At 39.5% G+C, this 25,025-nt stretch overlaps 1 protein-coding gene across 13 annotated transcripts in view; it reads left to right on the forward strand.

Annotated features, from left to right (window-relative positions):
- The window catches only part of EYA1 (EYA transcriptional coactivator and phosphatase 1), a 296,853-nt gene extending 274,268 nt beyond the window's left edge, over window positions 1-22,585 (forward strand). For all 13 annotated transcript variants that reach the window (XM_053929895.2, XM_053929894.2, XM_053929893.2 and 10 more), the window contains 6 exons: window positions 1,735-1,793; window positions 1,904-2,064; window positions 3,050-3,164; window positions 3,286-3,407; window positions 7,281-7,381; window positions 20,913-22,585. In XM_053929895.2, the coding sequence (XP_053785870.1) occupies window positions 1,735-1,793; window positions 1,904-2,064; window positions 3,050-3,164; window positions 3,286-3,407; window positions 7,281-7,381; window positions 20,913-20,993 (639 nt within the window). In that variant the 3' untranslated portion in view covers window positions 20,994-22,585. The remainder of the gene's footprint in view (window positions 1-1,734; window positions 1,794-1,903; window positions 2,065-3,049; window positions 3,165-3,285; window positions 3,408-7,280; window positions 7,382-20,912) is intronic.
- Window positions 22,586-25,025: the final 2,440 nt, after the last annotated feature.

The raw sequence follows: 25,025 nt of genomic DNA on the forward strand, positions 1-25,025 counted from the left end.
CTCATGGTTTAGAAACTCTTTAAAGCCAGAATAAGTACATTGTCAAAAACAACAATAACTAGCATTCATCCTCCCGATTAAATGAATAACTCTGAGAAATTCCCAAACATGTTTTCCAGGAATGACCAGTTCCTCAAATGTGAAACTCGCCATCCACATGTAAGGCCTCCTGGACTGGCTTTTCCTTTTTTCTTATCTGAGGTTATAGATCTCCGGAGAGCAGGGGAGGGTTACAAGGTCAAAGTCTTTTCCTCCCTAGAACTTGCTGCTTGCTGGGAGCGGGTTGCCTGGAAAATAGATGCTTTAGAGAAGAGGTTGGGGTCAGGGTTTTAATTCTGTTAAGCAACAGCTGGTTTGAGTTTCTTTCCACTTCTATCTCCTGCTCCCTTCCTCACAAATCCATGGAGAGCAAAGAATTTGTTCAGAAGGAACCGGCAACATAAAAATACACCTTTTGTTACTTGGGCGCTGTGCGTATGTCATCTTTGTTGCCAATCGAGTGTTAAGCACTGGATTTTATAAAATGAGCCATACAGGAAATATGACCAGACCTTTAATCAGAAGACCCTTTTAAAATGTAGGGTGGTATACCTGGAAAATTCTTTTAATAATATTTTTGAAACTAAAACTTTGAAGGGAAGTAAGTGGGGTATTTGGAGCCCGGCTGCAGAGAGAAGAATCATGACTGAAATATTGAAGCATGCCAAGTATGTGTTACTTTTTTCTGGGCTGGAGGCCTTGTCTGTCTCCAAATTAGTGTGCTTTCATTTGTTCAGCAAATGTTTGTTGAATTCTGCTTTGTCGAGTTGTATGAGATTGGTTCTTTCTACGATCGTGCACGGTAGGGGCTTGGCACCCAGTGGGAAGATACGGGGTGCTCATATGCTAACAGGTGCACGAATATGAACTTGGTCCAGTAGAGTGTTAGCCCAAAATGACAGCCTCCTCTTCTAAACAATGCATACACATGGTTTGGGATTTAAAAATCAGGTCTGTTCAAATAACATTATTCTACAATAAACTCATAAACCCAGTGTTTAAAATGAATATGTAATAATAGTGAAACAGTAAAAAAATAAATAGATAACGGCATGATTTGATTGCTTTTATTTGAAGTCTCCCATGCTTTTTTCCTCCTATGCATACATGCGCGTGCACACACAGAGAGAGAAAGAATAAAACTCACATCTCTCAAATCAATGGCAAACCAGTAACAGATCTTTTTGTCTGGGCTCTTCAGCACACTGGCCTCAGGCTGTGTTGGTGTGTGGCTCGACAGCAATCAGAGGTCATAATTTCATTGGCAGTTAGCATCAGGTTTAATTTTTCTAGCATGTTACATCTACCCAAATGTCTGGTTCCAGTTACGTGTGGGCACTGACTGAGTCAGCTTCGAGCAGCATGATGTCTTCAGGTACCTGAGGGTTATGGAACACACATGCTAATTGTTCTCAATCACTTTCCTTTCTAAACACAAAAATCTGCTTTCTGAAGCTGCATAACAGTAGTCTTTAATGACATTGCTGGTTACTTACATTAGAAGAGGACCTGAAATAGGTAAAAATGTCAATTTAACAAGACTGCCACCTACTGATTGACAAAGTTGGAAAACAGTCCAATTAAAGTTGCAGGGGTTTTTAAGTAGCCGTCTGTGGTTTAAAAAAAAAAAAAAAAAAACCAAAAAACGTAAATGCTTTTTGAAAAATGACATGTAGCATTTTGATTGCATTTCAGGAATGTGACCAAGTTCATATAGATGACGTCTCTTCAGATGATAATGGTCAAGACCTCAGGTGAGCCCGTAGGAATGTGACAAGATTGACTCCGTTTTATGGTGTAATTGCTCAGCTAATTAAGATGAACTTTCTTTGGTTAACTTTGGGCTTTTCTTGCGTCTAAATAGCACATATAACTTTGGAACAGATGGCTTTCCTGCTGCAGCCACCAGTGCAAATTTATGCTTGGCAACCGGAGTGCGCGGCGGCGTGGACTGGATGAGAAAGTTGGCCTTCCGCTACAGACGAGTAAAAGAGATCTACAATACCTACAAAAATAATGTCGGAGGCAAGTGACTGTCCCCAGTGTCTCACTGGGTTAGTCCAGACAGGCTAGATAAAATGCTCGAAGTACCACACACTTTTGTGTCACGCTTTTTTTTTTTTTTTGGATATAGTAACTATTTTTAGAGCAGTTTTGTCTGACTAGCGATTATTCTGCTGTGATTTAGTGAGAGGAATATCAGACAAGAGCCAGCTGCCCGGGCATGTCTGGCCTAGTCCTGGCTCCGTAACTTCCCAGTAGGCGTGTGACCTGGAGTACATTTCTTGACCTCTCTGACATTCAGTTGTCCTTCCAATGAAGTGGGGTTAACAGCCCATGCTCAAATGACTTAAGATGGTTTATAAAAAGCTCCTTCTACTGAGTAGATGTTTGTGTGAGTTTGAATATTTTCATTTGTGGTTTTTAGCACAAAAGGGACTATATTAGCTTACTAGTGAAAATTTAGGGAAGGTATTTGCTTCCAGCATGGCTAAATCCAGGTGTTCAGATGATGCCAGCAGGGATCTCTTGCCTGGTTTTTCCTTTAGAAGTCATTCTAGGTCCATCCCTTCCCCAAAGTGGCAAAGATGGACCACTGGTATTCCAGGTTTATGTGCAGCCAGTTTAGTGCTTCCATTTGGGTAGAGAAGTAGCTTTCCCAGTGGGTTAAGTAAAAGTTCCAAGACTGACCTTCACTGGCCAAGCTATGGGAGCCAGAGGGTAGGGTGGCTCTGTCCAAACTACATGCTTAGAGAAATGGCTGCGACTGGGCCCCCCCAAAAGAAGAGATCACTTCTATAACCAGAAGAAAAGATGTTAGGAATGCAAACTCAACTCATGCTTCCTACAGTACTAAATATTCATCAAATGAATGGTAACATGTGAAAAATTTATTCGGTGCACTATAAGGCTTGAGGGTTATAGTAGTAGCAGCATTAAGTATTTATTATTTATGAAGTTGAATAGACACATTGTTAAGGAAGCAGCTCATGTGCTTTTCAATCCACAGGTCTGCTTGGTCCAGCCAAGAGGGAGGCCTGGCTGCAGCTGAGGGCTGAGATTGAAGCCCTGACAGACTCCTGGTTGACATTGGCTCTCAAAGCTCTCACACTCATTCACTCCCGGTAAGCGCTCCCCAAGTTACTTTGGGGTGGATGCCTTTGCTGAAGAAAGGAGCTGTGCTCCTGCTGATTCATTCTGGAGATTTATTTTTCAAGTCTTTTTACCTTCTTTCTGTTCTCGTAGGACAAACTGTGTGAATATTTTAGTAACGACGACTCAGCTTATCCCAGCATTGGCGAAAGTCCTGCTATATGGATTAGGAATTGTATTTCCGATAGAAAATATTTACAGTGCAACTAAAATCGGTAAGCTGCTTTGGTTTTACAATTGACGCCTCTCCTTCAGGCTAGTAAGAATGAAAGGCATTAAATGAGACATTTGTTCTGAATGCTAGATGCCAGAAAACTAGAAGAATAATTTAACTAATTTTATTGTCAAAATTGGCTTTAGACATGGAGAGAAATACACTGTAAATCATAATCCATGTAGTTTTATTCAGAAATTTTTACTTTACTGGCTAACATTAAGACCTATACATTTTGGCTATAGTCAGTTTAGCATCATTTCTGGATTATCTTATTTTTTTTAGGCAACATCAACAAAAATATCTCATAAGCTAAAACAAATAGTAGTATAGAGATATACAAAGTAGAAATGAAACAACTCTAACGATAGCTTCTTCATTACTGCTGGAACTGTATTTTGCTTTATTTTATTTACTTTTTATTTAATTTTTATATTTTTTCCATTACCATTCATTCCTCTTATACCCCCATGCTTTATTTTAATTCAACATGTGTAACGCATCAAATTCCCCTTTTTGTTATGGGGATACAATGAAATTAAGTTTTTGCACAAAAGAAACATATTTGGAAAAAGAAGACTAATTGACATTTAGTTGGATTACAAACCAAGACAGAATAAAAGTGGGATAAAAAAAAGATATGGCTCTTGCTCTGAGAGAATTCAGTATCCAACAGGGAAGGCAGAGAGCTAAATAACCATAATACAATGATAAAAATATATAAATGAGCATTTATCAAGTATTTATTGGAAGCTTAGACCTGTACTAAGCATTTTACATATTAAAATCAATCTCCAAAACCTTTCTTTATAAATGAGGAAACTGAAGCTTAGACACTTCAGTAAGTTGTTCAGGTTAATAGCTAGTAAAGATAAGGGCCAAACTAGATCTCTGAGTCCAAGGTCCAGAGACCTTCCCACACCCTAGGGCGTCCCTACCACTAAGTGCCTGAACCCTGAACTGTACTTCGTGGAGGAAGCATTCGCTGCCGCCTAGGAGGCGGCAAAGGGCAAACGTCAGTGAAAACTAAAGGGAAGAAATGACATCAGAGCTGGGTATGGAAGGGTAAGCATGAGGTTACTAGGCAGACGGGCTTGTGAGAACAAAGAGACAGAGAAATTAGTAAAACATGTTCCCTTCTAAGGGACTTGTGAGTCGTCCTGGGTGACTAGTGTGCAGCGTTCATGGAAAGCTGAGGCTGGGAAGGTAGACTTGGGTGTAGTCTTAAGTGGCCTTATACGTCACGCTGATGAGGTGAATGTTATTTTATAGAGTCCTGGGGGATGGGGAGAAGTACCCTGGTAGGTGGGGAAAAGGTTGTTTTTAGCTGCTCACCTCGAAAGTAAAAGGGACAAAAATGGAATCCCTGTATGTCTAACTCTCCTTCTGACTACACTTTTACACCTCTCCTTCAAGGAACTTATTAATTGATGGCTAAAAAATTGCTTGTATAGGTATTTGTTCATAGTCTGACTTCCACACCAGACAGTTGAATGCCTGTCTCGCTCATCAGTGTAGCTATAGTGCCCAGCACATAGTAGGTGCTCAGTAAGAGTTTGTTGAAGAAAACGTGTTTATTTTGAAGAAGGCTGACATAGAGGTCTCTTTTAGGCAACTGAATCAGCAGTGACACTATTAACTGATGGGGAAATCAGGTTTGATTGGAAACAAGGGTTTGACCTTATCCACATTGAGTTTGAAGAGCCTTTGGGATATTCAGAGATAACTCTGTGAAATTGGAAATAGTTGGACTTAGAAAATGATCAATGCTTTTCGTAAGGGGCCAAGAACAGAATGCTGGAAAATTCTTATTAAAAAGAAAGGGATATGCCAAATAGAATTCCCAGTGACCCAATAAAACTGAATTTTTATATGTTCTCGTGTTCCATAAGAATACCATCAGTTTACATTGTCGGGTGTTTACCCTCCTTATAGCAATAAACAGGAGTTACATTGTGTTTTGTAAACAGGGGTCCAAGGGAAAGGTTGGTCAGCACGTAAAAGGCAAAACAGATTCCTACGAAGTGCATGGGACAGAAGGGGCATTGCCTTACTCCCCAGAAGGAAAGATCAAGTAGTGGACTGCACGTCATGCCTGGTGATCTTTAATCCCAAATAATTTGAGAATGTTAGGATGACAGGAAGTTATAACAACAACCAAGAAAGTATTTTTAATGGGCGTTTTGTTTGCAATGTTGGACTTTTTTTTTTTTCAGCACAGAATAAAAATTAGAATTAAAGAATATGCGGTGGTAGAAATCATCTCAAAACCCAAGTGTTAGGGGCCACACTCTTCTATGGTACTTTTCCAAGAAAAGTAGAGATTGGAATCCCTATAGTTAGTGCTAATTTTACCATAAAATGAGATATGGTACGAGGGTCATGCAGAAAACCTAGACGTTGTCCTTGTTGGCCAATGGCAGAGGCGTAGGAGGCGGTATCTCAGGAAGCAGAGCTGTATGTTCTTCCAGATGGAATGCATTGATCAAAATGAGAATTTCAGCTAAGACCTCAGATTAACTTCTAATAGTCAATTTTTTCGTCTTCCTTGTGCAAAATGTCTGCACGACCCGAAATTCGCAATGAAGCCTGTAGGAGACACATGTAGGTGAGAACTGTTCTGTTCACCGCAGCTTCACCTGGAAAAAAACATCGAGTTTACCTCTCTGTTTTCCACGAAGGAAAAGATAGCTCCATGGCATTCGAACTTTGGGTTGTATATGTTTGCAATGAAAACTGTACTTTGTATTAGTTTCTTAAAGTGATTTAACATTTCACAGTTTAGTGGGCAACGAAAGCAGCATTGAAATGATGTCCTTTGAATAAGGCTGGCCCTGTTTCATTCTGTCAGATGCAAACTAGAGATTTTAGTGCAAAATACAAATATAAAGCAGACATTTGTTTAAGCAAACAAGCAATTTGTTCGTGTGTATATCTGATCCTTATTTGAAAGAGGTGCAGGCCCCGCTCAGCCATTCACATTTGAAAACTATAAACTGTCCCATTGTCCATTAAAATGACCCCATTGGCAGCCCAGGACTTGGAGCCCCGACCTCTTCTCTATGCAGCAACAATGGACGCATTAAGAGCAGGGGGCGCTGAGAGCATAGCCGCTGCGGAGGCCCAAATCCAGTCCTGACATGGGAAAAGATAATAGATAGATAAAGGTATTCTGTTCCCTTTACCTATTTCTTCTCTAGGAAAGGGCTTTATTGACCATTGGATGTCTGGGTAAGACAAACATGATCTCCCTGAAGTGCCCCATTACCTGACATTTATTTCAGAAACAGGTTTATGAAAATATTTCAGGCAAACACGTTAGGCTTTGGGGGTCTTTAATTCAAATAAAACCCCAACCTGAACATAGGGGGATGAACTCATTCCTGTGTCTGATTTCTCCATTTTCTTCATCCTTCCCAATGGTCTTTGGATCAGACATGATTTTCAGAGTTTGTCATATTATGAAACATTTTTAAAAGCAAGTGAAACTTTGTTGCCAAAATTACGTGCCTTTGTTTAGTCTTAGCTTGTAGGAAAAATAAAGTAGTACTGCAAAAGAGTACTTTTTCCCTCAGATGCCGTACTGTGAGTGACTAAACCTGCTTTGTAATAGACGAGTCCCTGGGAAAAGAGTACTAAAACGGTCAATTTCAAGGGATGGGACACCACATAGGTAATTCATTTACAATTTTTAATTTATCATGCTCTTCCACGGGCTCCCCAAATGGCATGTCAAAGCTCTCTTCTCGTTTGCACAAGTAGGTGAGGGTTGAATCAGAAGCATGAAAAAGGCATTTGAAATAAAAAAGTTCAGGAGCTATAGCACAGAGTCACCCAAACTTTACATGTTTTATGATTTACTTCTGTTCATTAGGAAAGGAAAGCTGTTTTGAGAGGATAATTCAAAGGTTTGGAAGAAAAGTTGTATACGTTGTTATAGGTGATGGTGTGGAAGAGGAACAAGGAGCAAAAAAGGTGAGTGCTCCCGGGAGACACTTCTCCTGCCATTTAATTTTTCTTAGGCCTCAGAATGCTCATAACTGGCTCATTTACACGAGTGCTCTTCCTCTGACACTACTTACAGATGTGCTCAGAACCATTAGCATGGGAAGGGGCAGTGTAGATTAAATAGGAGGTGGCTTTTTTTTTGAAGACGGGCGCACACAAGCCCAACACGGTTGGTCTTCACAGAATGTGGACTGTGGTTTGTTGTTTGTGAGCAGAAAGGAAGGTATGGTGCTGAGCCGTCATTCAGAACGCAGCTGACATGTGTGCGTGCTCAGGCCGGCATGCCCCTTTCTGCACCCATGGCAGACATTGCCAGGTGATTAAAGCTTTGTTACCTGAGCCGGGATGCAACCTAAGAACCTTCCAAACATCACTTCGGAAGGCTCTACTAGGTGGCCGAGCTGGTTTGCAGAACTGTTTGCGGCCATAGAAGACAGGCCTTCTTTTTACCACGAAGTCACCACCTTGCGTTTCTCGAGACCTGGGGAAGGGAGCTTGACTCTCAGTTTGTCCATCGTACTTTTTGTTCTCCTCCATCCCTTCAAGTGTAATTCTGTCATTTCCCTTAGCAACAGCTTTCTCATTGGTGTATTTGAGGAGGAGGGGACCACATCCCGTAGCCTGGCCCTCAGGGTCCTCACAATCTAGTAAGAACCGACCTTGGCAGTTAGCACGCTGCCAGTGGCCTATTTCATCACAGGCTGTTGGCTCTGTCATCTTTGTTCTGCTTACCAATAGAGCTTCCAGGGCTTTCGTCAGCAATTTCATCTAATTCGGTAATTTTTATCGTTAAAACAAAACCTTCAGAGAGAAAATGTTAGACATACCTTTGTTTATCTAAAAGAACGACATTATTCTATAAAGATGGCTTTCAGGCTTCTCTGTGAGCACTGCTTTGTTCCCTAAAAGACTATGCGAAGGAAATGTGGGGAGCCGTCCAACTCCCGATATCTTCCTGTGACCTGTCTTTTGTGGTCAAAATCTGCCAGGATTTCTCTTCACCACAAAATGTTTTTGTGTCCCTAATACAACATACCTCGAGTGAAAACGATTAGGCATATGTATGGTTTCTTTTAAATGAAAATGTAATAGTCTCCCGCACAATGAAAGCAGTTTTCATTTCTACAGCAAAGGTGGCCTTCTTTCATTATCTCCACAACTGAATTTACTTTTCAGAGAACTACTTACAATAAATCTCTTGTGAATAAAACCGGGGGGAAAATAGCAAGCAATCATTTTTCTGCATAATGACAAAGGCTTCACCAAAAAAATGTCCATTTTAAATGTGCATGGCCAAACTTGCTAAAATCCAAGATGAAAAAGAGAACCTAATGCTTGATCCTAAGCTTCTTTAGGAGAAAAATAAGAGCTGCCTCTGTGTGTGCGTGTATACATATATTTATACTTATATATTTTCACATACATATAACATTTTAATGCACTTTTATGCTTTTAGTTTTTGAAATGAGACACGGATTACTAACGTTGAGTACACGGATGTTGTTGTCCTAAACCCATTCATTCCTTTCGTACTTAATGAGCACGTCCTATATGTCAGATATTTTGTAATGGGGTGACTTTATTTTTTTAATTTTTTATTAAAATATAATTGATATGGAATATTACATGAGTTTTAAGTGTATGAGATAGTGATTCAACATTTCTACACCTTATGAAATGGTCATATTATGAGAAATCTAGTGTCTGTTACCAAAGTTACTACTATACTATTCACTGTATTCCCTGTGCTGTATATTACATCACATTACTTATTTACTTTCTAACTAGGAGTTTGTACTTCTTTATAACTAGAACTTTATACTTCTTACTACTTTTCTTTCCACCCATCTCCTCTGGAATCTATCATTTTGTTCTTTGTATCTATGAGTTAGTTTCTGTTTTGTTTTATTTATTCCTTTGTTTTGTTTTTTTAGATTTTACATATAAGTGAGCTCATACAGTATTTGTCCTTTGTTTGACTTATTCCACTTAACATAATATCCTCTAGGTCCACTGTGTTGACGAAAAAGGCAAGATTTTGTTTTTCTTTTTTATGGCCGAGTAATACTCCTGTGTGTGTGTTTGTATACCACATTTTCTTTATCCATTCATCTATTGATAGACACAGGTTCATTCCATATTTTAACTATTGTGAATAATGTTGAAATGAACATAGAGGTGCGAATATCTTTCAAATTAGTTTTTATTTTCTTTGGATAGATAACCAGCAGTAAATTGCTGGACTTGATGGTAGATCTATTTATGGTATATTTTTTTGAGGAAGCTTCAGGCTGTTTTGCACAGTGGCTGTACCAGTTAGCAATCACACCAGCAACGCACAAGGGTCCCCTTTTTTCCACCTTCTCACCAACAGTTGTTATTTGGCTATTTGTTGTCCTTTTGATAATAGACAATCTGACAGGTATAAGTTGATATCTCATTTGGTTTTCATTTGTATTTCCCTGATGGTGAGTAATGTTGACTATCTTTTCCTGTATCTGTTGGCCATTTGCATATCTTATATGCAAAAATGTCTATTCAGGTCATCTGCCCATTTTTAAATCAGACTGGTTTATTTTTGATGTTGAGTTATATAAGTTCTTTAAATATTTTGGATAACAACTCAAGACATATCATTTGTAACTATCTTCTCCTGGCCAGTGGGTTGTTGATTTGGTTTGTTGATGATTTCCTTCACTGTGCATAAGCTTTTTAGTATGTTTTCTTCTGGGAGTATTATGGTTTCTGGTATACCACTTAACTCTCAAACCCATGTTGAGTTTATTTTTGCATATGGTGCAAGAAAGTGGTCCAGTTGCATTTTTGGCATGTAGCTGTCCAGTTTTCCCAGCAGCATTTATTCAAGAGACGTCTTGTCTTCATTGTATGTTCTTGTTTCCTCTGTAGTAGATTAATTGACCGTAGAAGTAAGCGTGGGTTTATTTCTGGGCTCTACTCTGTTCCATCGATTTATGTGTCTGTTTTTGTATCAGTATCATACTGTTTGGATTAGTATAGTTTCTAGTATAGTGTGATACCAGGTTGTGTGATGCCTTCAACTTTGTTCTTTTTCAAAATTGTCTTGACTCTTTGGGGTCTTCTGTGATTCCGTATAAATTTTGAGATTATTTATTCTAGTTCTGTGAAAAATGCCATTGGTATTTTGATAGGAATTGCATTGAATCTGTAGATAGCTTTGGGTAGTATGGGCATTTTAATGATATTAATTTTTCTAATCCATGAGCACAATATTTTCTTCCATTTATATATACCATCTTCAGTTTCTTTCATCAATGTCTTAAAGTTTTCACCAGGGGCCCCCACCCCCTGGGCTGCAGACCAGTAATGGTCTGAGGCCTGTTAGGAACTGGGCCTCAAGCAAACAAAGCTCACCTGAGTTCCACCTCCTGTCTCCCCAAATCCACACCAGGTGAGTGAAGCTCACCTGAGCTCCGCCTCTCCCCACTCCACAAAACTGGTCTGTGAGGCCAAAAAGGTTGGGGATCGCTGGTTTTCACAGCACAGGTCTTTCCATTCCTTGGTTAAATTTATTCCTAGGTACTTTTTTCATGCAATTGAAAATGGAATTGTTTTACAGTTTCTCTTTCTTATAGTTCATTTTTAATGTATAGATATACAACAGATTTCTGTATATAAATTTTGTATCCTGTAACTTCGCTGAATTCATTTATTCTAACAGTTTCTTATAGAGTCTTTATGGTTTTCAATATATAGTGTCATGTTATCTACAAGTAAGTTTTACTTTCTCTTTCCAATTTGGATGTCTTTTATCTCTTTTTCTTCTCTGATTGCTAGGGCTAGGACTTCCAGTACTATGTTGAATAAAGGTGGAAAAGGTGAGCATCTCTGACTTGTCTTCCATTTTTATTTATCTAGAGGTAGTTTTCCTTTTATCTTCTCTGATCTTAGAGGAAAAGCTTTTAGCTTTTCACTTGTGAGTATGTTAGCTGTGGAGTTGTCTAATATGACCTTTATTATGTTACTCACCTTGTTACAGTTTTTATCATAAATGGTTGTTGAATTTTGTGAAATGCTTCTTTTTGCATCTATTCAGAAGATCATATGATTTTTATTCTTCATTTGGTTGATGCGGTGTCTCACACTGATTGATTTGTGAATATGGACCCATCCTTAACCCCTGGAATAAATGCACTTGATCATGGTGAATGATTCTTTTAATGTGTTGTTGAATTTAATTTGCTAACATTTTGTAAGGAATTTTTGAATCTATGCTCATCAGAGATATTGGCCTATAATTTTCTTGTTTTGTATTGTCTCTCTGGTTTTGGTAAAACTGACTTCGTTGAATGAGTTTGGAAGTCTTTCTCTTCAATTTTTGGAATAGCTTAAGAAGGATAGGTATTAATTCTTTAAATGCTTGGTAGAATTTTCCTATGAGGCTACCTGGTTGTGGACTTTTGTTGGGAATTTTTTGATTACTGATTCATTTTGTTACTGGTAATAGATTTGTTCATATTTTTCTATTTCTACATCATTCATCTTGGTAGATTGTATGTTTCTGGGAGTTTATCCATTTCTTCTACATTGTCCACTTTGTTAGTATTTAATTGTTTACAGAGTTCTTTTACAGTCTTTGTACAGTATTTCTGTGGCGTCCGTTGTAATTTCTTTCACTTCTGATTTTATCTACTTGGGCCCTCTCTTTTTCTGATGAGTCTGGCTAACAGTTTGTCGTCATCATTTTGCTCATCATCTTACAGAACCAGCTCTTCGTTCACTGATATTTTTACTTTTTTTCATTTATTTCCACTCTGATTTTATTTATTTCCATCTACTAATGTCACTTTTGTTTGTTCCTTTTCTAGATCCATTAGGTGTAAGCTTTGTTTATTTGAGATTTTTCTTGTTTCTTGAGATAGGCCTCGATTGCTGTAAACGTCCCTCTTAGAACTGTTTCTGCTGCATCCCATACATTTTTAAATGTGTTCATTTTCATTTATCTAGCGGTAGTTTCCCTTTTATTTTCTCTTTGATTTCTTCATTGAACATTTTTCAGTGGCATGTTTAGCCTCCCTATGTTTGGATTTTTTCCCAGTTTTCTTCTTGTAATTGATTTCTAGTTGCATACTATTATGGTTGAAAGATGCTTGGTATGATTTCAATCTTCTGGATTTATTGAGACTTGTTTTGTAGCCTAATGTGATTTACCCTGGAGAATGTCCCGTGTGTACCTGAAAAGAATGTGTATTCTGCTGTTTGGAGGCAGCGTTCCATAGACATCTCTTAAGTCTTTCTTGTCGAATGTGTCATTTATGGCCATGTTTCTTTGTTGATATGCTGTCTGAATGATTTATCCATCAATGAAAGTGAAATGTTACAGTCCCTTACTATTATTAAAATACTTTCGACCTCTCCCTCTGTGTCAGTTAGTATCTGCTTTATGTATTTAGCGTTCCTGTGTTGGGTGCATAAATGTTTATGTCCTCTAGTTGGATTAATCCCTTTATCATTAATGCCCTCTTTTGTTTCTTGTTATAGTCATTGTGTGTGTGCATGATTAAGATTTTATTTATTTTCTTTTAGAGAGAGGGGAAGGGAGGGAGAAAGAAAAACATCAGTGTGTGAGAGAGACATCAATTGGTTGCCTCTCACCCACCCCCAACCAGGGACCTGGCCCACAACCCAGACAGGTGGCTTGACCAGGAATCGAACCAGTGACCTTTGGTTCACAGGCCAATGCTCAATCCACTGAGCCACACTAGCCAGGGCATAGTGTTAGTTTTGAATTTTGTCTTATATAAGTATTGCTATTCCATCTTTCTTTTTGTTCCATGATAGGTATTTTTCAATCCCTTTACTTTGTTTGTGGGTGTCTTTCAGCGTGAAGTGAGTCTCTTGTAGGTAGCATATGTATTTGTTCCTGTTTTCTAAATCCATTTAGCCATCCTCTGTCTTTTGATTGAAGTGCATAGTTCATTTACATTTAAAGTAATTATTGATAGGTATGTACTTATTTCTATTTTGTTGTTTTTGTAGTTCTGTTCCTCTCATCTTGCTCTCTTCCCTTGTGATTTGATGAGTTCCTTTAATGTTACGTTTGTATTCCTTTCTTTGTGTGTGTGTATCTATTACGGGTTTTTGTTTTATGGTCATCATGAGATTTATACACAACAACCTATGTAAATAACAGTACACTTTAAGTTAATGATCATGTGAGTTTGAATGCATTATAAAAGCACTACATATGTATTCCCCTTCCTCATTTTTTATATTTGACATCTTTGTGTGTGAATATCTCTTAACAACCATTGCTATATATGATTTTACTAATCTTGTCTTTTAACCTTCCTGCTATCTACTAGCTTTATATGTGCTTGGCTCACTGCCTTTACTAGTAAGATTTTTTTCTTTCTTATATTTTATTTCTAATTTTGGCTTTTCTTTTTCTGCTTAAAGAAGTCCCATTAACCTTTCTTGTAATGCTGGTACAGTGGTGATGAACTCTTTTGCTTGTCCAGGAAACTGTCTTTCCTTCAATTCTGAATTATAACCTTGCCAGGTATTCTTTTATGTAGATTTTTCCCATGATCACTTTGAATATATCATACCACTCCCACTGGCCTTTGAAGTTTCAGCTGAAAAATGAGCTTATAGTATTATACCTATTCCCTTATACATAACTAGTTGTTTTTCTCTTGCTGGTTTTAAGAGTTTGCTTTAGTTTTATTGATGGGAGACAGAGGTTACTATCATTTACTACAATGAATTTTATCATTCTAAAACCATTGTATTAATTTAGTAGTTAATCAGTATATACTACATGCCAGACCTTGAAGTGGATTTCATTTCATTTTAAAAACTCATTCTGCCCAGAGGTAAAGCAGATATACACATAATAGAAGAGCAATGTTGTGCAGTCCGTTTCACATTGAGTTTTCAGAATAATACATCTCCCAAGATCCCTTTATTTATAATTTGGAAAGTAATTTTACCTCCATATGCAAATTTTAGAGATAATATATGCATATAAAAGCAGAAATCTGTTCATTTTTTTATACAAATGGTAACTATACACTTTTTCCCATGTACCTGCTTTTCTCACTTAACAGCATACCCTGGCAGTGATGCCCTAGCAGCACATGGAGCGCTGCGCCTCTGACTCTTGGCCGCCAGGGTATTCCATTATGTGGATGTGCTGTAATGTAATGAGTCCCCTGTGGCTGAACATTTAGGTGGTTTCCAGCATTGACCGTCAACAAACAGTTCTGCTGTGAACAGTCTTCATGTGGTTTGTTCATGGGCAAGAGTTTCTCTGAAATAAATTCCTAGAAATGCAGTACCTGGGCCACAGGTTATGTGCTCTTATGTTTTTGAAACACTTTACAAATGTATTTTTAATAATTCAGCAAAATTCAGTGTATATGTGAGTGTCCACACACCTCAGTTTTTGTGTTACTGGTTTTGCATTTAACCTTCTGTTGGGAGGGAAAAGTGCAGAATGCCGGGAGAGGAGGAAAGGTGGCATAGGGGAGTTGGGGAAGTCACATGTATGGGCAAGAGGAACAGGAAGGTTGTGTCATTATTTTCCCATTATTCAGGGAATATTTTTGTTCTAACGACCCCAAAACACATGGTACTTTGAACACACGTCGCAGTTCAGTTCAGCTCTCATTTCTGTTCAGATTTGTGATTGGCTGTTTTTGGTTCCATCACTCTAGTTACCTGAAGGAATACAGCCCTTTAGGTATCCCATCTGAATACCAGCAGATGCGTTCAGCCTTCCCAAGCCGGTTGACCCACTCAGATTTTCTTTGGTGTTCTCTACCTCCAACCTGTCACACGAATTCTTGCTTCACCATGTCTTCTACTCAGTGTCCCCACTCCGTTTCCACTGTTCTTCGGTCAGGTTTCTCTGCTGGCAGCCAGCCACACTTCCAAGCCATCCTTCCCTAAGTGATGCACTAAACTGGTTAACACCCTCCTTCCCAGCAAGATATTCCAGGTGCTTCTACCTGGAAAAACCTGTCTCATTAGTCGTTACCATGAACACACCATTCCAGCCCCACCAAATGCTCTGTGTGTCCCACCTGTTAGCACTGTCACCTGCCATTCCCCTTCCCATCTACCCAGCCAATTTTGCTGGGTCTTCAAATTCAACGCAGGCCCAGCTTTCCCTTTCCAGCTTACAGCTGAGCTCTCCTCTCTCTGAATTTATCATTTTGATTCTTTATTGTTTGTTAAGATATAATTGGCATACAGCACTGTATAAGTTTTAAGTATACAGCATAATAACTTACATATATTGTGAAATGATTACTGTGATAAGTTAGCATCCGTTATCTCATATAGATTTAAGGGTTTTTTTTCCTTGTGACGTCTACTCTTAAAATCTCTTGTGACGTCTCTTTGAAATCTACCATCCAGCAGTGTTACCTGTAGCCACCATGTTGTGCTTACAAGGTACATAAGTATTGGGGCTGTAATGGTTTCTTCTGACCACCCTTCATCCAATTCCCCTGCCCCTCGTCTCTGGATGAGTTCTTTTTCTCTGAGTTGGGGTGAGAGGCGGTGGTTTTGTTGTGTAACATTCCCCATAAAACTGAGATCATACAGTATTTGTCCTTCTCTGACTTATTTCATTAGCATAATGCCCTCAAGGTCCTTGCTGTCACAGACGGCAGGATTTCCTTCATTCTTAGGGCTGAATAATACTGTATTGTGTATATATATCAACTTCTCTATGCATTCATTTGTCAATGGACTCCTCTTTCCATGTCTTGCCTGTTGCAGATAGTGCTAAGAATGTGAGGGTACAGATGTCTCTTTAACATGGCATTTTAATTTCCTTTGGAAATACACCAGGAGTGGAAATGCTGGATTATATGCTAGTTATATTTCTAACTTTTTGAGGAAACTCCATACTGTTTTCCATAGTGGCTGCACCAATTTATATTCCCACCAAGAGTGCACAGTTTTGTCTTGTTTTTTCTCCACATCCTCACCAGCATTTGTTATTTCTTGTCTTTTTGATACTAGCCATTCTGACAGGTATGAGGTGGTTTCTCATCGTGGTTTTGATTTGCATTTCCCTGATGAATAGTGATGTTGAGCGCCTTTTCTTGTACATATCGGGCATCTGTATGTCCTCTTTGGAAAAATGTTTATTCAGGTTCTCTGCCCATTTTTAATTGGATTATTTACTTTGCAATTGAGTTGTACAAGTTCATTACAATTTGTGGATATTAACCCTTTACAAATATTTTCCCAATTCTGTAGGTTGTCTTTTCATTTTGTTGCTCATTTTGTTTTCTGTGTAGAAGCTTTTCAGCTCGATGTAGCCCCACTTTGTTTATTCCTTATTTATTGCTTGTGCTTTAGGTGTCATGTCCGAAAAAATCATTGCCAAGGAGCTTTTTTCTTATGGTTTCTTATAGAAGATTTATGGGTTCCTATCTTACATTGAGGTCTGTGGAATGTTGATAGGGATTGCACTGAATCTATAAATGGATTTGGGTAGTATCAACATTTTCACAATATTAATTCTTCCAGTCCACAAACACAGGATACCTTTTCATTTATTTGTGTCATCTCTGATTTGTTTTTCAGATAATTTGTTAGTGTATAGAGATGCTACTGATTATTGAATTATTTAGACCTACTAGGAGTTTTTTGGGGACTTTTAGGGTTTTCTACACATAAAAATAGACAGTTTTACTTTTTTTCTAATTCTGATGCCTTTTATTTCTTGCCTGATTATTTTGGCTAGTTCGTTTTGGTGTCATAATTCAAAGTCACATAACTAACATCGGATCTGAGAGGATAATGCAGTCTCTTTCTGGCACCCATTTACCCCCGCCTCCTTTGCCACCCTCTCTCTCTTACTTCACATAAGAAATATTTATTTCAGTCTAAACACTAATGCAGAAAAAATTACTTACCCTGCACCCACTTGTCCTGGGAAGCTTGTGTAGATCCATAAAATCTCCACATCAATATGGGCCTAGTTAGGGAAAACATTATTTCACGATATTAAATCTAATCATTGAACAGGAGTTTGAGCCTCTGAGATCAGCCTTCTTCTAATCACTCAATAGTAAATGTACATTTTTTAGAGAAGAAGAAACACTAGTATTTGGAGAACAGAATTTGATTAAAGCAGTGATCGTTACCCTTCATGGTATGTGGACTTGCTGTCCCTGTGTTGGGAGTGACCCCAGAGGCCACCTGTTCTCTTCCACACGCCCCTGAGGTTTGTCACGTATCACTGTAGAACCTTCTACACTTCCGCTCAAATGAGTAACTCCATCATTACTGTTGTGAGGACTTACCTGCAAGACAGCACAGGCATATTTCATCATTTGAACTTGTCCCAGGGTGCTGCTTCACATGCGGTTTTTATTAATACTCTATATAGGAAGACTAACGCCATCAGGATTTCAGCGGCAGTAAACGAGGCAATTCGGGGACCTTCGTGGGTAATCTCCCCTTCCATAACGTGTTTTGAGTATGGTCTAAAAGTAACACAGTTTAAATTGATTGTGCTGTAGGCTGGCATCACCTCCTGTACCTGTAAAGACACAACACGTAGCCACTGTCCAGGTTCTTTGTTTACTGTGAAATTAAATACTCAGTTCATACATTAACCATGTACCAAAGAATTAGCTGGATTTTTTTCCAGTTCCCTTTTCATTTCTCTGCTACTCAGTTGCATTCTACTGCACATGCTTCTGACTGCACCAGTCGCTTTCAGGTTGTATTGTTGTCTGTGAGGAACAAATCTAACTTCAGGTAATCGGCATGCAAACGGATGCGATTGAACCTACTCTGAAAAAAGCATTCCACTTCTCACAAATACTTTTCTGTGTATTTGTGAAAGTGGTTGTCCTGAAATTTCCTAGCCGGCTCTCTGAAGCACCTTTAGCGTCCTCTGTTACATCCTGGTACATCAGAGCCATAGAACTACTCTGTAACTCCCTCTATTCAGCTGTTCGTGGGAAGCAGCTCTGGAAAATTATAGAAAAATATAAAAACTAGAAAAACACAATTAGTAATTTAAAAGGAATATTACAATAGATACTAAGTGCATGGTTAAATGTAAAAGAACACGGTATACATGTGAATACTTGCAAACTCTTAAAATAATGAGTGAATGATTTTCCTTGAAAGTGATGTATTAAAAATGGGCTTGAGTTTAAGACATAAAATGAACAGGATGAATGGTACATGCAGGCGTAGCATGGAGATAGTGCGGATTCAGTTCCAGACCACTGCATAAAGCGAGTGTCTTGCCCTCCATGTGTGCGACATGCAACATCTGTAAGGTGCACTAAAACCAGGTGTGCCTGCACCGCCTCATGTTTAAGTGCACAGTTCCAAATATGAGTGTGCACGTTTACAAAATGTACAAAAACAGTTATGAAGGTTATCTGGGTGGTAGGATTAGAAGTGATTTCTATTTCTTTATACAGTTCTACATTTTACAAATGTTTTACAACAAGCATGAATTTCTATTCTAAGAGAAAAAGAAGGAAAGCTTTCTGTAATTGATCAAACACTTTTCAAACCCAATCTGTGTACCATAGTCACTCAAATCTGTCAGTGTCTCTTCCCAAAGAGAGCACAGAAGGGAGTGTGTTGTAAGCTGTACTGATAGTTTATATTGCTGAGTAAAAAGGCCACAGAGAACAGGAGGCGTTACAGCATATGGGCTTCAGATGCCAGACCTGGTAGGAATCTTGGGTTTACTCCTTACCAGTTGTTAATTACATCTCTCTGCTCCTTCTCTAAGGCTCAGCGTTTTCATCAGCAAAATAGTGATGATAATCCCTATTCTATCGCTGAGGTTATAGAAGCTTAAATGAGAGAGTCTATGCTCAGTGCTAGGGCAGTGCCTGACACCATACTCAAAAAATCGTAACTCTCATTATCTTTAATAAACTCCTTAATAGGGCTTACAAGGCCCTGCATCATTTGGCTCCTACAGCCAATCATGTCACTAACCATGTATTTCTCGCACACACAGCCAGTACTGTAACAATGAATTTCTCCTTTACCCCTCACCCCCGCCAATGCAAACAGCCTTTAAAGAGGCTGTCAAACAGCCATTCTGAATGGCTGTCTTCATACCTCGCTCAGCTGTCACCTCCTCTCATCAGGTGTCTCCCAGTTCCCCAGGCAAAGGGGCTTGGTGCCACCCTTCATAGGTGAACACTCATGTCCACTGCACATTTCTGCGACTCACCCACAGGCTGTGACAGGGTGGGCCACGGACATCTTCTACACCTTGGCTGCAAATTCAAAAATTCATTCATGATGGATGAATGCAAAATAGTACAGTCTGCTTTTCTAGTCCAAGGCCACCAAGGGGATCATTCTGAAATTTGAAAAGAGATTGCTCCTACTTGTTTCTGGACTATTCTGTTGTCGAATGATAACAAAGATAGAGTCCAGAAAGGCCTACATTTGATGTTAGACTATGGTATATGCTTTTAGAAGGTTACTTGAGACAAAGACATTGTTAATAAGTAATTTAATAGTTACATTCCCAGAATAGCACAGCTATGGGATTGACACCAAAACAGTGAGTAGTTCCTGCTCTTACCTACAGATAACCCCCCAAACCCCTCAGGCCCACTGTCTGCTTCCATGCCAAATCCTATTAGTCTGAATTTTTGTACAATTCTGTAGAACTACAATTGCACATTATACCCAGGCGTTCACATTATTTTTGTGTGTGAGGGGGAAAAAAGTGGGTTTTTTTAACCAGATAAATAGAATTCTGTCTCATTTAAGAAAAAGAACTTGCTGACGCACAGGTACTTACAGCAGTGCCTTTGAGCAGTGGAAGTTTATAATCAGGTGTTCTTCCTAAATGAAGTAACCTGTGTTCTTTTTTGTTTTTCTTGTCTCTGGTTAGTTCAGGTGTCTTACAAACATTCCCATCATTTAAACAAGAGTTTTCGACTGATTAAACAACTATAAGAAAAAAACAAACCTTAGATGTTTATTTAAAGTTGTCCCATACGGTAAAGCCCTTTTAAGGTCAATGCAAAGACTGCCTGATGGTAATAAATGAAAAAAGGTGCTTGTAACATGAGTAAAATTAAGTTTTGAAAAATGTAAAATAGTACCGGCTAAGGAAAACTGCTTAGACTTTCAAGCATTAAAACTCCATTGGACACTTATTTCCAAAGGCAACTGTGTTTGACAAAGTTTCAGTCCTAGCTACTGGGTATGAATTTGGAACTGGTGTTCAAATCACAGTGTAGATCTACTCAAGAAATCTCATCACCGCCTTAAAAGACACAGAGCCCAGATCACATTTTAAAATGCAGTCCAGTATTCTTAGGGGAGGATTAAGTTTGGATTTTTGTTTTCAACAGATGCAACAGTAAGCACTTAGCTGGCAGTTTTCACAGCACTGAGCAAAGGGGGCGGTGTAGTGGATTTCACAGGCAGGTTTCAGGGCTCGTGCTGGGTGCCCTCCCTCTCCTCACGTGTGTCTGCTCCTCCCCAGCACGCCATGCCCTTCTGGAGGATCTCCAGTCACTCAGACCTCATGGCCCTCCACCACGCCTTGGAACTGGAGTACCTGTAACTACCACAGAGCACTTTGAAACCGCACAACTGCCCTGCGACCAGGAACAAATCCAGCAGGCCTGGGTCCCTGTCAGCGCCGGACTGGCGAGCTTATGCCTTTCAACATGGTGATGCACAGCTGCCGTCGGACTTCACCTCTGCCCCTGTGGTGAATGAAGGACCACGTCTATTTCTTCAGAACAGCTGTTGACTCTAGTACTGTGAACCCAATGAAAATAAGCCATGAGAATGTTCTAGCACAGTGTAATGTGTCTTTGCCACCTTAACTACATGGTTCAAACCTGTGAAGAAAGGACCCGCAGACACCTCCGTGTTTAGCATCTTCAACGTGACGTAAACAGCTTCTCCAGCACAGCAAACTTGATTGCACATCCAAGATTGAAACATTTCCTGAGTACCAGTGGGGGAATTTTCTTGTAAAGAAGGTTTACTTTTCGGTGTCTCATACCCAGGGTAATCTGTACATCTCTACTTATTTATGAACAGACTTTTTTAAAAAAACAGCTTTATTGAGGTATAATCCAAGTACCATTCAATTCACTCGAACAGACGTTTTGGGCATCAACTAACTGAAGAGACAATAGCATGAGAAATAAGCAATTAAAGGCCTTGGCCTAATGACACAGCAAGTACTTTGAATTTTAGCACATTGCGAAGTAGTTTAAAGTATGTCTAATTTAAACATATAATATGTACATCACTGAGACAATCATGTACAGAAAGAATTTTTGGTGTAAATTTGTAATAATGGATGATTCTTTTACATATTGTTTAGAGAATGATATTGAAAGGCAGCAATGCCTTGATAGCGAAATATGAGGCAACATGTGCACTCACGTGCAGCGCCTTCGCGAAGCATGCTGGGTATAAATATGTAGATAATGGGGTTCTGTTCGTTTGTTTGTTTTTTAGGTAATGTTGTCAAGACCAAAAGCATGGATGTCAAGTGTCAATAGGATTTTGTTTCCCAAATTTACTTCCCCAGCAGTTCATGTGTGTGTGTGTGCTGTTAGGAAGGCCTTGGTAAAATAATTCAGCAGTGTCTGAAATCCTTTTCATAAAAAGTCCTCTTAGAACCTCACTTTTTCATTTTCAACACTAATGTATTATATGTAACTACTTGGAAAAACTGATTCTTCAAATGCTTCTTCCCACAAAAAGAATGTAGATGATAGGCATGTTTTGTTAATAAAATGGTCCACGAGTCGGAGACCAGCAAAGTTTTCATGTGCTCAGATTACAGTGTCTGCGGTTTCTCGTTTAGGTATAAGAGGGCGTGACCGCAGAGCTGGAAATTAGCAAAACTTTGCATCACTCTCTCCATGCATGTTTTCCTCCACACTTTCCCTCTGTCCTCCCAGGGAAGTTCATTGCTGGCAGGGGATATGGCACAGTCATCATCATCAAGGAAATGATGTTACTCTTCACCGGTAGTACATGTCACATGACAAACCTGGGAGACAAAAATTGCCACCTTCGTTGTACCAAAAAACCAGTTTCTCCAAAAGTGATTATTTTGGTCATAGTGTCTCTCATCTAGAAAGCCTACCACTGTCATGAAATTACTTTTTGGATGAATTTAATATTATATTGGGGGAAAAAAAAACACCAGCTTTGACCCAAAGTAGCTAAAGAGCTACTCTTTTTCTGAAGTTTCATGTTGCTGCTAGAATTAGTTGAAAATTCTCTTCAAATTGTTTAACAATTTTTTTTGCTTGAAGCAAAAATTTGACAATTTTTTAGCCTCTTCATTGTATGTTTTTGTACTCTGCAGATTGAAAAGACAAAGTTTATCTTGGCCTTACTGTATAAAGGTGTGTTGTGTCCACAATTGTGTACAGAATTTTTCTCCATTAATTTTGTGTTTAAATTAATAAAATTGATTTGTGGAGTACTGTAAGCTCCTTGATTGTCAGTGTTTTCTTTATCTCTGGGTTACAAGAGGTGGCAGGACCTTGGCTGCATTAGAATGCTCATAGTCCAATGAGAGGAAGTTGTATGAAGCAATTCTGGTAATGGCTTTATCAGTCCTTGAGGGCACTAATCTGGAAGGGTAACAGCTGTTTCTTTGATCACTGTAAAAACAGATGAATGGAAAGCTCTTTCCTTTTTCCAAAACTCTAGAAACTGGACCCTCACCCAAATTTATCTACTATGGAACAGAACTGGGCATTAAGTACCTCAAATGGCAGACCATAGATTTAACCACTTAAGTACCCAAGGGACAGCAATATGAAGCAGATTTACCTATGCCTCTAACACCTATATCTAAAAGTGGGCCAGGTTAATCATTGAGATTATAAAACAGCGCAACTTGCATCCTCCTGGGGTTTCACTTAAGCACACGACATCTGTACATATAAACATGTGACATTCCAACATGCGGTTGTCTGACCCATTTAGCAGGCCCACAATGTGTAGTTTTCACATGTATGCAGTGAACCAAGAGGCAGGAGCATGCTCAGATCCCCTAAGGATGACAAAAATTGGGGGAAAGCCTTTAAAGAGAGGTGGGGGTGGGCAGTGGAGGGATTTTAGGTCTCAGATAAAGATAGTATGCAAATTGGCAAAACGGAGGGCATACCCTCAAAAGATGAATTTTGTAAAGCACCACTTTTAAGACAACACCACCTGGCCTAAATGTTTAGGATCCTTTCTGAGGATAGATTAGACCTACATTTCTCTACCTGGCATTCTAGAGTTTCCAAATACAGGGTCTGCTTTCGTCCCCACACTCCCCCATTACTGTTCAGAGCAAACCTTCAGTACACATTAACTGGGCCCTTTAATGGACCAATAGCCCATAGGCAACCCTGCCTCAGCTCTACTTAGAGCGCTTTCATTGCTATCAATGACCCTCCACCCTCAATCCACCCACAGCAGGTCCAGCTCCAGTGCCCTCTCCCTGTATAGCCTTCTTATCCATGGTGGCACACAGTGTGAGTTCCTTCTCATGAACATCTCCCACCCAATGTCTACAGTCTCATAGACAATTCCTATTATTCCTTTCAATAAAAACTCACTAGGTACCCACCATGAGGGCATCGTTCTATGTGTTGAGGAGAGTCGGTCCCCGCTCCTGAGGACGGTGTTGATGGGAGCAGGCAGGGCACACAAGAAATGACCTAACTACATGAATGAATAAGGTCCATTCACTCAGAAATGTTTATTGAAATTATAACAGTGAATATGGGAAAATGACAGGGTACAAGTTTCCTTGGAAAGGTAAACAGAGCAGAGATGCTTAAACTGAAACAAAATGCTAACAAGAGGGCAGCGTATGAAATTCAGGGGCACAGTGTATAGGCAAAGTCCTCAGGGGAGAATACTTTTATTTACTGTGTGCTAGGAGTGAAAAGCACACCCATGAGTCCAAGAAGAGATGACTCGGGGAAGGAATGGAGCCTGGGAAAGCCTAGAGATCGTGGTAAGGCTTTGGACGCCATTCCAAATGAAATGGGAGGCCACTGAGGGGCTCCCACGGGGCTGTGGCCCAAGCTGACAGACCCTTTGAAACAACCCCTCTGGCTGCCAGGTAGAGAAGGGGCTGTAGAGGGCAAGAAAAGTAGGAAAATAAGCTATTAGCTCATGTGAGCAATGGCCGGACTCAGAATAGGACGGGAGAATGGAAATGTGGGCTTATGTTCAGTGACAGGACTTGCCAATGGGTGGGATAGGAGCCATGATGGGACACTAGAGGCATGTGGACACCTCCAGAGGAGCGGCTCTCGCCACCACGGTGAGACCGTGAGGCTGAGTGGGAAGAGTCTGGCCTCTGCAGGCGGGCTGCCTGGGCCGTGGGCCCAGCTTCCCTGATTTAGCTAGCAAAGTTATTTAACTTCAGTGCCCTCATTTCCTTATCTGTAAAAATGGGGTAACAATAACATCTTCAGAGAGTTATTATGAGAGCAAAGTATATGTGTAAAGTGCTCAGGACGCTGCTTGGCGTATTATTTAATACTGCCTATTATTATGCTGGCTAAGCGCTCACGTACATTTTTTCCTCCCTGACGGAAGACCCAGCTCCTTG

This window comes from Desmodus rotundus, chromosome 8 (assembly GCF_022682495.2).
Source record: "Desmodus rotundus isolate HL8 chromosome 8, HLdesRot8A.1, whole genome shotgun sequence".
NCBI classification, from domain to species: domain Eukaryota; kingdom Metazoa; phylum Chordata; class Mammalia; order Chiroptera; family Phyllostomidae; genus Desmodus; species Desmodus rotundus.